We start from the raw sequence: 13,922 nt of genomic DNA, 5'->3' as shown, positions 1-13,922 counted from the left end.
AACATTTTTATAGTTACTATTATTTGAAAACTACAAAATGAATTTTTACTCTATATTTAGACTTTTCTAGTCTTAGTATACATAGGGTCCAAAATAGCACAAATATGATTTTTTCATAATCTAGTGTTTTACAAGGGTTAGAATCAAGTCTCTCAACAGTGCACATTGGTACTGGTGTGGCTGTTCAGTAAAGATGAAAGAAGTTATAGTGAAAGATGCTAAATACAACTGAGATGATGAGGCTCAAGATCATTTCAGTTTCTGCAGTTTAAGAGATTTCTCTTCTCTTTCAATATCTGGCCCCCATCAAATACCTCAGACTCTAAAAGGACTAGTATTCCTATACCTAACCAGAGACGACGAAGTAGACACATTGTATAAGAGTAAAAAATAATAATAAAATCAATTACATCAGGGATATTAATAGTTGCTGTATATATATATCTGCATGTTACTCTGTGTATATACAACATTTTCATAATTTGATGATCATCACTATTATCTCAAGTGGTCAAAGAAGGACTTGCAGAATGCCAGGGCATGTCACCATCAGCACAGGGGAAAGGACAAGGATGGGAAAGACATTTCAAAGGACATTCCCTTCTGCTATTCTGAGAGTACCCTTTGAAAATCATGTTCATGATTCTTATTTCAAAACATCACCTTCATGTGTAATACACTGTGAAACTACCAACAATCACCTTGACTCTCCTTTATGCTGCAGGGCTACATGAGAGACCTCTGCCCTATACTTTCCTCAAATCTGCAACAGCACTTAACCTTATGTGGCTAATAAATCTCGGCTAACACTACTGAGGTGCTATTAGGAAACAATAAAGGCAAAGTACCTGTTTCAACTACATAAATCATAAAATGTTACAAAAGGCCTTTAAAAAGAAATTAGGCTAAATTCCTATTTTAAGAAGTTACACAATGGGGCTGGGGTTGTGGCTCAGAGGTAGAGCTCTCGCCTCGCACGTGTGAGACCCTGGGTTCAATCCTCTGCACCACATAAGAATAAATAAGTGAAATAAAGGTATTGTTTCCAACTACAACTAAAAAAAATAAATATTTAAAAAAGATGCTACACTAAAGTCAAGAAAAGCTTAATTTATAATAGTTACCCCATATTCTTGACTCCTTGTCCAATATTTTTCTACTCAACATTCTTTTCAGATATAAAAGTTTAATTTTAATTTCCTTTTATACTTAGCCAATAAAATAAGCCATCATTTTTAAGCCATCATATGTTTACTTTTTTTAATTTGGTACCAGGGATTGAACTCAGGACCATTAACCACTGAGCCACATCCCAACCCTTTTTACTTTTTATTTTGAGACAGGGTCTCTTCTAAGTTGCTCAGGGCTACACTAAGTTGCTGAGGCTGGCCTTGAACTTGCCATCCTCCTGCCTCAGCCTCCTGAACCTCCAGAATGTTAGCTGTGCACCACCACACCCAGTTTACTTTAGAAATTTCAAGAATTAGGTTTTAAGATATACCTTCCTATAACTTCTACGTTTTCTACTATGATAAAATATAAAATTTATCTCAAAAATAAAAAAAACAAATCAGTCTACTTTTTTCTCATAAATCTGTTTAATTTCTTCCCACTTACAGTGGCAATAAATTCTTTAAGATAAAAGCTACTAAAAAATTACATATTTTAGCTTCAGTTTTGGATGCTTGAAGCAAATTCCAAGATATTTTAAGAATACCAGTGTAATTTTATAGGTAAATATTTTGTCATCTAGGAGTCCTATGGAAATATGATTTGCTCAGTATTTCAATTCTAAGGAAAAATCACAAAAACTAAACCCAATTTTAACTAGACTGAATGGCAATAATGGGTTGAAGAAAAAAGAAGAAATGACCATACTATGAATGAGTGACAGATTTTTCAGGAAAATAGTTAGTTTTAAAATTAATTTCCTAATAGAGATCCTAACCCTCAATTTCTTAAACAAAGCCTTGTGTACTGCTTATTAATGCCAATCTCAGAATGGTAAGCGGTTCCCTAGATTTTCCCAAACTCTTTATTTGATTATTTAATCCACCCTACTCAAACTTCAATTGTTAAATTTCGCATTCATATTTTCAATCCTAAAGTAACTCACACCCAGTCACTTAAAAATGAAAGTATGTTGGGGCTGAGGGTGTGGCTCAGCAATAACTTGCCTGAGATATGTGAGGCGCTGGATTCGATTCTCAGCACCACATATAAATAAATAAAATAAAAGTCTATCAACAACTAAAAAATATTAAAAAAAAAAAAAAAAAAGGAAAGTATGTTTCTCTTTTACGTCATTTTCAGGAAGTCCAGTCTCTAGTAGAAGACAGGATTCTCTATTTGTACTATTAACACAGCTGAACAATTATAATCCAAGCTGAAGTACTAACAGCATCTTAGGATTCTTTCCCCCAATAAAAAGGGTAATACTTCACCAAGCTACATAATTGAGATGCCAATTGAGATGCTGCATTTTGAGATGCCAAGCCACTGCATCCTTCAACACAAGAACAATGAGACCAAATAATCATATTATTCTGTCAAATGAATACCTAGGAATTCATGATAAAAACATTATAGCTGAAAGCTTTGTTTATCGTTTCTATTGAGACATACCAGAACAATTTTAGAAGTATCTATATTAGCAGCTCAAACTGTCAAAACCAAAGATTAGTATGACCCTAAATTTAATAATTAAAAATCCTCAATTAACTACATATAATATGTGGCAAATGTTCTCAGAATATTCTTCCCCAGAGATTGTGAACCAATAAATGAGTACTGTAAAAAAAAATGACTTTTGATTTTTAATTGGCAGTCTTAGTATAAAATAAGTGTTGTAGGAATATTAATCTACTTACTCATACAGAGTTGAGCATTTTTGTTTTGGGTTAATATCCCATATTTTCTTATTGCGGACAACATATTCATTACTGTGCTGGTCATAGAGAGCTTCAAATTCTTCTACATCTTGCCGAAGATGGTTAGGCACAGCAAATGGGCCTGCAGAATCTGAATTGCGTCTTCTGATTAAAAAAATAATTTTGTTAATAATAAACTTTTGGATAGGCTAGATGAACATTTAATGGAAAAAAACAACATGATGGTAACGAACATACGACTTGATTTTATGTAGAAGGAAAGTACTACCAGAGAGCTTAGTGTGGAAAAGACACCCTTCATAATTATAGTCAAGAAACATTATATTTGACATTCTAAGTAAGCACTTTTAATTTAGCCCTAAACCAAGCACATTTTCCCCCAGCTCCAGTTTAAAAAAAAAAAAAAAAATCAATGTTGTATTAATTGTAACTTGTTAAAGGGTTGAGAGACAAATGAAGATCTTATAATTGCTATTAATTTAAGTGATTGAGACTGGTAAAAAGTACTAATAAAAAGATTTTTTTAAAAAAAGAATATGAGGGCTGGGGTTGTGGCTCAAAGGTAGAGTGCTCGCCTAGCATGCGTGAGGCACTGGGTTCGATCCTCAGCACCACATAAAGTAAAAAATAAAACACTGTATCCACCTATAATTAAAAATAAATAAATAAATATTTTTTAAAAAAAGAATATGAGATTTTAGTACTTTCAAAAGATACAGTAGATTGAGTGTGGGGACTAAAACCAGACAGTATGGTTTAAATCCTGGCTCTGCTATTTATATAAGCCTTGTGCCTGGAGCAAGTCATTCAACTACAACTGCCTGAGTTTCTTTATTTATACTATGGACACAATATCAGTACTTATTTCCTAGGGTGGAGGAATGGATTAAATTAATTTATATATGTAAATGCCTTAGAGTAGTGCCTCATACATATTTGTTCATTTCAGAGAAGACTGTTATATTATGATCTGTATGTCTGCATTCCCCAAAAACTCATAGGTCATGAGGGCAGAGACATGATGAATGGGATTTGTACCTTTTCAAAAGTATCTTTAGAAAGCTGCCTTATTTTTATGGTTTAGACATGATGTGTCCCACAAAATCTCACATGTGAGACAATGCAAGAAAGTTTTGAGGTAAAATGATTGGGGTCTGAGAGCCTTACTGCTTTCCTCTACCACATCCTTCCACCATGATGTGCTGCCTCTGGTACAGAACAATGAAGCTGATGTCAATGGACTGAGACCTCTGAAATCATGACCCCCAAATAAACTTTTCCTCCTTTAAAATTGTTCTTGTTAGATCTTTTGGTCACAGCAGCAAAAATGCTGACTAAAACACTTGTCCATGTATCATGTGAGAAAAAAGTGAGAAGGTACCATCTATGAACCAGACCCTCATGAGACAACAGATATGTCAGCTCTTTGATCCTGAACTTCTTGGCCTAAAGAACTGAGAAAAGCCAAACTGTGAAAAGTAAATTTCTGTTGTTTGTAAGCCCCTCAGTTTATGGTATATTGTTCTGGCAGCCCAAATGGACAAAGACTGGCTCTTAATTCCTCCAGTTAGAGAATTCATGAAAATGAGTGCAATTTTTTTTAAAAGAGAGAGAGAGAGAGAGAGAATTTTTTAATATTTATTTTTTAGTTTTCGGTGGACACAAAATCTTTATTTTATTTTTTATGTGGTGCTGAGGATCGAACCAAGCACCCCGCGCATGCCAGGCAAGTGCATTACTGATTAAGCTACATCCCCAGCCCCAATGAGTGCAAATTTTAACTGTTCTTTTTTTTTTTTTTGGTGCTAGGGATGGAACCCAGGGCCTTGTGCATGCAAGGCAAGCACTCTACCAGCTGAGCTATATCCCCAGCCCCTGTTCTTCTTCTTCTTCTTCTTTTTTTTAATATTTTTTTTAGTTGTAGATAGACACAATATCTTTATTTATTTTTATTTGGTGGTGAGGATTGAACCCTGTGCCTCACAAATTTGAGGCAAGTACTCTACCACTGAGCCACAACCCCAGCCCAAATTTTAACTGTTCTTAAACTCCCTAAGAAATGTGAGCTTCTTTGTTTGGTATTATCAGTTTCTTTAAAACATAGTTTCAACAATCAGAGGCATGAAAAATCATACAAAGTTAAAAGTTAACATCATATATAGCTTCCAAAATAGCTTCCTTTCTCCTATTATAGTAGCACTAGTTAATTATCAATAGGACATTCTCTTTACTGAATACTTTAAAGGACATTTTCTAGACATTTTTCTAGGGATTTCCCATAGTGCCCTGAACACAGTGGGTCCTCAATATATGCTTACTGAATAAATGTCACCATTCCTGAGACTTTAACTCATAATGAATTCTTAATGACAAGCCATGCTATTAATTCAATTGAGATATATTATATCAGGTTGTCAATATGTAAATCTTTAAAAATGAAAGGGAAATAAAACATAAGTTTAGAGTACATTAAATTAACATGCCTTATCAAGTGAAAAGCATGTGAGTTATAATGAGGCAAAAATTTTAACAATCATACTTACTTATAGTCTTCACCTGAACTGATAGTCTCATTATTTGGTGTTACTGTAGTTGTTCCAGACCCAACTAACATTGGCTGGTTTAAAAAAAAAAAAAAAAAAAAAAAAATGACAATGACATCTAATTTAAAAGTCTATGAAAGAAAAACATTATCATTGAAATTGATAAACATTTATATAATATTTAAAACCTATTTTTAATATTTAAAACAATATTTAAATAATATTTAAAACAATATGTAAAACCTATCCAAATTTTCTTATAAACAGGAACACATAGTAATATAAGTTTTAATGGCCAGAAATAAATTCAAATTAACATTTGGGATAGTTTCCAGTGCTCCAAAAAACTTTAAATGTCACTTAAATTTCCATATTAGTTAAAGACACATGGTCAAAGGTACAAGGAAGCTTACACTGGAATTCCAAGCTGCCTGCATCCTCCTCTAACACTTGCTCATTCTCTCTACCCCTGTTCCTCTTTTTTCAAGACACGCTGAAACCAAGAGAAATGCACTATGATGCTGAAATAATGAGAATAGAGCCTTAGGTGAAAAGGAAAAGTTCCCATCAATTCTAAGACTGATATGATGACTAGAATTCATCATTCTTATTTGAATATTTTAGATAATAAATATTTAAATAAGTAATTCCAACAAGAGCTTCTGAATACTAGAAACCAATATCTTACTGCTCTTATATGAGATATAGAAACCAATATCTTATATATTCTTATCTCTCCCTAAAATTCAGCACAGAAATAATAATAAATAATTATTAAGCATTTACTACCCAATAAACAAAGGTTATTATAACAGGCACAGGAAAGTCAAATAACTTGCTCAAGGTCACAGAAAATAATTGGTAGAACCAAGACAGGAACTCTACCCTATGGCTATCCATAATAGAGTACTACATTATATTTTTACTCAGAAATATCTAGAAAATATAAATAACTATAAAGATTAAGAGTTTCTTTCAAGAGTTATTTATGTGCAACATGAACCTTAAATTTCCTCAAAATGTAGAAGACTGCCAAAATAGACTAAACTCTAGAAAGTCTTTCTCTACAAAATGTTTCAAAATACTGCAAGAATTGCTTATTTCTAACTTATATATCCATTTTTGAGAGTCTGGGCAGGAATTAATTCAGAAAATATTCCATACCTTTGTGTCTTTTGGCTTCTTTTTCTTGCCTTTGTTTTTAACCTTGGTAGAACTAAACTGAAAAATGGGGGGAAAAAAACAAAACAAAACAATGAACACTCAAATAACAGCCTTATGTAGGTCAACATAAACAAACCACATTAAGTTTCACAGACTAATCATCAGTTATATGTATATAAAATGTTGTGTATCAGCCCAAATGCTATGGCTTATAATAAAAAAGAAGAAAAGGCTTAATAATGCCAAATGTTATGATCAAAATTAAACTGTCCTAACATTTTAATCTCATTTTCAACAGGGCTTATGTTATTCTAAATAATTAACTGAACTTTTAAGTAATTCTGATTATGTGCTTTAATAGCATTCAATGATATCCCTTTTACTAAGCAAACAGATGTTCCACACCCAGCCAGATAATGGGGCACAAAGAGTGAAAGGAGCTGTATTAATTTCTCTATATGGGTATGTTAGCTGTACTTCCATACTTAGCAGGGCGAAATCTGATAGAGCAGAGTAAGACAGAATTCCATATATTTGATCCTGAAAACTGATAAACAAGTATCTTTCTCTTTGAAAACTGCCACAGTGCTATCCTTTTCATTATTTAATCATGTTCCTCAAATGAAGAATTTCTGGCCTGCCAGAAAAAATAAAAGACAACCACAAGATGTCAAGGAAAACAACTCTTGAATTACTCTTAAGTTAAACTCATGTTGGAGCTAAGTGAAACAAAGTCCCTTTGTTTTCCTTCAGCACAAAAATACCACAATTTTTTTCTCAACTAAAGAACTTTTCCTTTTCTCCTTCTAATATTAACATTTATTAGTTGTAAAACTTTATGGAAAGTATTTAACTTAAGCCTCAGAGTTTGCTGAGGAATGCCCCATTCCTAAGAGGATGAGTGGAAATAACTTTCTAATGAAATGGCATACATATTCAGAAGTCCTCTCAATTTGGTTCTGAAATGCTACCTGTGATGTAAGCAAATACTGGCCTCATTATTCCTCTTCTCCTTTGGCTAATACAAATTAGAACATATGATTTAAAGTGGTCAAGTAGCTTACCGGAGCTTCACCACTATCTTGTTTCCTTAATACAGTACAGCGGCTGTCTGTAGAAGAAACAGAAGGTTCTATGAGGAAACTAAATATTTACATTACCATATAATATACTGAAGTCTTAAAACTACTTCAAGACCACTATCACAGACTACATTCTATTCCTTATTTGGTTCTGATAAACGTTTAGTTAAAAACCAAGGGTAGTGACTATTTTGAAGCTAGTAATGAATGGTATTTAATAAGACATTCCATGATTACAAAAAATGTGCTATATCTGCTGTAAACAATGTGTAGCTACTAGCCATATGAGCACTTGAGATGTGATTAATGAGATGGAGGAAATAAATATTTAAGTACCCAGTGTAGCTAGTGGCTATTTACTATTGCACAGCACAGCTCTGGATTCCTACTGCCCAACTGTCATCCAGAAAAGCAATTTACATTTTCATCAGGCAAAGCATGAAAGTGCTCATTTCTTCATACCATCATTAACAATGATATTTATTATTTTTTTAAATATATCAATTCAATAGGAAAAGATAAAGTATAATTCTATTTGAATTTATATTTCTATAAATGCTTGGGGTAAATATTTTCACATATTTCTATATATTTGTTTTTTCTTTCATGAATTGTTGTTTTTCTTTGCCCAGTTTTCTAGTAGATAATAAATATTTTTCTGATAAAAAAAAAAAAAAAAAACCAAGGGTAGTAATGTAGTGGGGCAGGTGGCTCACTCTTATAATCCTAGTTATTAGGGAGGCTGAGGCAGAAGAATCACAAGTTAAAGGCTAGGGCAACTTAGTGAGACCCTATTTCAAAATTTTAAAAAAAGGGGTTGTAGGTGTAGCTCAGTGATTGAGCAACTGCCTAACATATGCAGGGTTTGGGGTTCAATCCCTGGCACTGCAAACAAAACAAATCCAAGGGCAAAATGACTAACTAAACATAATGTTACAGGTATGACAAATAAGATGTCAAAACACCTGATGAAATAATAGTCTTCAGTCAAGAGGCCCAAGGGGAGTTAGAGAGGGCTTTGGGGAAGAGAAGAAATTTAAGTTAGACTTGGAATAAACAGGCAAAGGGAAAGATGTGGCTAGAGCTGCATAAGCAATGGCAAGAGGCATGAAAGCACAAGACAGGTCTGGATATAGCAGCAGTAGGTGTAAGCTCAGAGGGCAGCTAGAGAAAGTGCAGAGAGATGGCGAATGTAATCTGCAGGCAGAACTAATATTTCCCTTGCAGAAAGCTTTCAGTAACAGATATTCTACAGGAGTCACCAGTAGGAGTAAGAGGAAAATTACAGGCATGAAAGCCAGTTTGGAGACTCCTGTAATAGTCTAATCATGGAAAGAGAATTAAGGTCTTGTCTTGGCTTAGGAAAATGAGATGCACAGGAAAGGACAGATTAAAGATAAAGCTTATTTGGACCTGGTGACAAACTAGTTAATACTAGTAATAGGGAACAGAACTAGTAATAGGGCAAAGAATAAAGGCTAATTTTAAGGTTTTTTGCTTAAAAACTAGATTTACGACAATGATCACTGTAAGGTCCTTGCTTATAGTGGACGATCAACGGTCACTTCCCCAGACATCTGGGTGGCCATCCTAAGTGACAGTCACCATTTTCTGGCTTCCTCATACCAACCCAACCCATCACCACCCCACATTCTTTCCCACCCAAGGGCGTACCAACCCCACCCATAACTGTCCACATTAGGACCCACCTGGCTCTAATCCCTGAGCCTCTCCCAGAAAGTCTTGAAATCCAAGCCTGTGTTGCCTCTCTTCTTCTATGGAGAGATGGCCTTTATTTATCAGCTCTGACAAACAAACTCACATATGTATCTCTGCCTGGTCTCCATCTTTCATTTATTGCTCTCCTGTCTGCCGGTTCCTCACTTTCCTTTCATTGGTGCTGAAACCCGGGATCAGGTTCCCCAGAGTGCCTGCTCCCCTCTTTGAGGGTCACTGAGCATCCCTGGGCCCTGAACTGGATTCCATCACAGGACCAGGTCCTCTATTCTGCCAAACACCCTCTCTGCACACCACCAGACATTTCAGGAAAGACCCATGACTCCGATCAACCTAAATGACCTACAGGTCCCGGAAAGTGACCGTTGATCATCTAGCACTCCCAGGGTTACTGGGTGGTTGGTGGCACCCTCAGCCACAGCTTTCACAGCTATGATCCTTATTGTCGACTAGTCTATAGGTAGTCTTTTGTTTGGGTCCTGGGTTTTGTTTGGGTCCTGGGAGTTGTTCCTGGTGAGACGACCTCTCAGCTGTGGGTTAATCTCTACGGGCTTCTGCTCCTACTATGCAATCCCAGCTGGATGCCCAAGTGCCTCTGTGGGCTTCTTCCCCAAGGTCAGCGTTGGTGACGATCCTAAGCATAACTGTCCTTTTGACTAGGTGACACTACAGACTTGGGTACGCCCCACCTCCAAACTCACCTCCTCCATCTCACCATGGGTGGCTCCTCATCCATTCCCTTTCATAGTCCCCTAGGCTGCCTCCTGGCTAACCTTGGGCCTCTCTCTCTCTCTCTCTCTCTCACCCTGGACCTAAACCCCTCAAAACTTACCCACTTGTGCAATCAGATCTGGCCTCAATATCCTTTGGATAACTACTCTAAATGGCTGCTTAATGGCACTCTAGATCCCAATATTATCAGAGATCTTTTTAACTATTGCGAGCAATCGGGAAAATGGAAAGAGATTTCATACGTTCAGGCCTTCTCCTCCCTACGTTCTAAGCCCTCTCTCTGCAACTCCTGCTCTCCCGCACAAGTCCTCTTAGCTCTCACCTCCCCTTCGCCTGCTTCCAAAGGGACAGAAGACCCTACCCAGGACTCTTTCTCCTTTGACCCAGCGGATGAGCCCCTGCCATACCACAATTCTCTTTCTAATGAACCCTCTGCAGCAACTGTCCCCACACCCCTCTGTCCTTCTCTCCTCCTGCCACACACTCACAGGCTGCCACTGCCCAACCTGCATCTCTGTATCCTCTACACAAGGTGACTGGGGTACATGGTGTAATCCGGGTTCAATGTGCCTTTCTTTGTCAGATCTTTCACAGATAGAAAAGTGGCTTAGATCCTATACTTCAAGTCCCACCACACCACCATATATATGCCCATATGACCTTGTCTAACACCCTCCTGCCCGAGGAGCACAGGTGAGTTTGGGAGCCAGCTAGAAATTATGTTGATGAGGTACATCAGACCTCCCCTGCCATCCGATTGGCACTGACTTAGAAAGACAGCCCATAGGGCTATCAATTATGAAAGGCTCCAGGAAATCTTCCAAGATAAGAATGAAAACCTTCAGCATTTTTAGACCCCTGACCAAGGCTTTATTGCAGTATACTAATCCAAACCCTGAGACTCCAGATGGGAGACCACTACTAAGGACCTACTTTCCTCCCAGAGTTTCCTGATATTAAGGCCAAACTAAGGAGCCTCGAGAGGGGGCCCCTAACTCCTTAAGCTCAGGATCTGGGAGTAGCCTTTAAGGTGTGTAACAGGAGAGATGAGAAGGACCGGAAGCAGAAATATCAGATGCTCTCTCAAGCCATCCGGCCGGGCTCAGCATCTGTCCTTGGTTCCACTGGCCTGTGGAAGTGTCCCTCGGGACCACCTGGACCCTGTTTTAAATGTGGTCAGACAGGTCACTGGGCTCATACTTGTCCTAAGCCTTGGAAGCCTCCAGGCCCTTGTCCTAAATGCCATCAGAAAGGACACTGGGCCCTGACTGTCCCCAGCCCATAGAGGCCTCCGGCCATCTGGCCCCTCTGGTTCCCCTTTCCAACTCTTAGGACTGGCTGCAGAGGACTGACGAGGCCCAGGTTCCCATCACCAGACCACTATCATCATTCCACAGGAACCCAGGGTAACTCCACAGGCCTGTATCCTTCCTCCTAGACTCCTGGTTACACATTCAGTCCTCAAGGAGTTCTGGGGGCCTACCACTCGTTCTGTGACCTCTATTGTCAGGGCAGAAGGCAAACCTTACCAGCCCTTGCAAACATCTAGACTTGTTTGTGCCTTTGGCTCTCTAGTTTTCGCCCACTCCTTTTTGGTCATTCCACAGTACCCTGTTCCCCTTATGGGAAGGGACATCTTCACAAAGTTGGGAACTATGCTTTCCTTCTCCTCTCATATATGCTTCCATCCAAACTCGCTGGCCGCTTCCCTGATCCACACCCTTACCTTCGGGACCTTCCCCTATTCTGTCTGTCAGTGCCTTCCCATTACCCCGTCCAAGGTGAACCCTAATGTCCGGGATGTTTCAAATCCTTCTTTTGCCTCACAACATGAACCCATTTACATTCATCGCAAAACTTTTTGCAGAGCAGCCTTGATCACATTCTCCCATGAGCTTTTGCTCTCCCCTCCGGGGATTTGGGATCCTGGACTGAGGGCCCAGAATAATTACCACACACATTCTTCCATTCACCTAGCGTTCTTCTTCTTCATCCACACTCCAGCCTCACTTGGGTAAGTGACTTTGCCCTTCCCCTCCTACTCCCTATAGACAGCAGTGACAAGTCTCCTCCCTAGAACTTATATCTTGGCCCAGCACCAAAGTTCTCACCCATCCCTTCCCCTAGGCAAGTTCCTGGTTCTTAGCTCCTCAGCAGAGCTCAAGAAAGCCTGGGCCAGACAACCAAGCCTCTCTACGCTAAAGCCTGGGACTAGGAAGTAGTGGGTAACTCTATCCTCTCAGTCTCAGATGCCAACTCACCATGGGAACCCCCAAATCCCATCTGACTCACCTCTCAGCTGCCTCCTCACCCACTTAGGCACACTCTGTTTGGCTCCTGATCTAAAGGCCCATCAACCAATTCAACCTTCCAATCTTCAGGAAAATGGAAGAAAATCCCTTATGTGCAGGTTTTCTCCTTTCTCCACTCTAAGCCTTCCCTTTGCTTCTTTTGCTCTCCTGCACAGTTTCTACTTGCTACTAAAGCTCTGGATTCCTCCAGAGACACTACTTCTAGACAAACAAGAGACCCAGAACTCTCCTACATTGTAAAACCCTAGGCAGTAATCTCCCTGGGCAAGACCACAATGAAACTATCACTGACAAAGGACAGACTCAGGAGACTTGATGGGAGGCCAAAGGGGGGAAAAAAAAACTGTCAATTTAACTTTACCCTTGCCTACCAATATTGGCCACAGACTCTCTACTCATTAACAAGCCAAAGAAACTCACCTTTGGGGCCCCACTCACCATCCTAGCTCCCTAAAGGAACTCCTCACCTACAAGGGCTTACATTCCTTACCCCCTGTCACCTTTTATCTCTACAGGTTTTCCTGGTGGAAGATCCCAGTTTTACTTTCCACACCTGCTCACCTTTAAACCCTACTACTCTCCTCCCCATCCTCAGGACTCTTCCACCTCTCCTCCTCTCACCCATTTCATGCACTGAAACTCTGGAGGAGCTCCTTCCACATTCCTCCCACATACAGGAGGCCCCTTGCTCCAGGCAACATGCACACGGTTCACAGATGGCTCCTCCTTCCTTCAGGAGGGAGTCCATCAGGCAGGGTCTGCTACAGTCTCTCTAACCTCCACTGTGGAAGCTGCTCCCCTCCCCAGTAACACATCCAATCAGCAGGCTGAACTTGGTGCCCTCATCAGAGCCTCTGCTTTGGCAAAGGGAGCCTTCCTCAACGTCTACATTGACTCTAAATACGCTTTCCACATACTTCTCTCCCACTCTGCTACTTGGAAGGAGCAAGGATTCCTTACCACCAAGGGAACTTCAATTACTAATGCTCCCTTTACCTCCGATCTCCTTCAGGCCTCAAAGCTTCCCTCTGCCATTGGAAGGATGGCAGCTAAGCCCCCTTCTCCAGTGGGCACTTCCTTTCCTGACCTCGCTCCCTGTCATAGGCCTTCTGTTAATGCTTGTCTCCCACATCATTAGATTTATTCAAGACCAGATTCAAAGGATCTCTAACTTAACCGTGAACCAGCTTTTGTTACAGGACTTCCAACCCCTCACCAAAATTGGGCCATCTGGACTTAGCATCACTGGGCACCTCAAGACCATCACCATTGCTTCAATGACACTCCATGCCCCTAACATGCCCCAGACATGCCCCTAATAAGTCCAGAAGCTGCCCCTTCCCATCAGGAAGAAGCTATAGAAGATTTATCTACAACCCTGTCCCTTAAGGGGCCCAATAACAAACAAAAAAGTGTGTATGGGAGAATGTAAGGTCCTTGCTTAGCATCTGGGTAGCCATC

At 39.2% G+C, this 13,922-nt stretch overlaps 1 protein-coding gene across 9 annotated transcripts in view; it reads right to left on the bottom strand.

Annotated features, from left to right (window-relative positions):
- The window catches only part of Ttc3 (tetratricopeptide repeat domain 3), a 117,939-nt gene that overhangs the window by 36,784 nt on the left and 67,233 nt on the right, over positions 1-13,922 (bottom strand). For all 9 annotated transcript variants that reach the window (XM_048803668.1, XM_048803665.1, XM_048803664.1 and 6 more), the window contains 4 exons: positions 7,663-7,709; positions 6,599-6,655; positions 5,435-5,508; positions 2,871-3,035 (listed from right to left, as the gene is read on the bottom strand). In XM_048803668.1, the coding sequence (XP_048659625.1) occupies positions 2,871-3,035; positions 5,435-5,508; positions 6,599-6,655; positions 7,663-7,709 (343 nt within the window). The remainder of the gene's footprint in view (positions 1-2,870; positions 3,036-5,434; positions 5,509-6,598; positions 6,656-7,662; positions 7,710-13,922) is intronic.

Source organism: Marmota marmota, unplaced genomic scaffold, assembly GCF_001458135.2.
Source record: "Marmota marmota marmota unplaced genomic scaffold, marMar, whole genome shotgun sequence".
Lineage (NCBI taxonomy): Eukaryota > Metazoa > Chordata > Mammalia > Rodentia > Sciuridae > Marmota > Marmota marmota.
The sequence above is the reverse complement of the archived record's forward strand: the minus strand, read 5'-3'. Positions and strand labels throughout refer to the sequence as shown.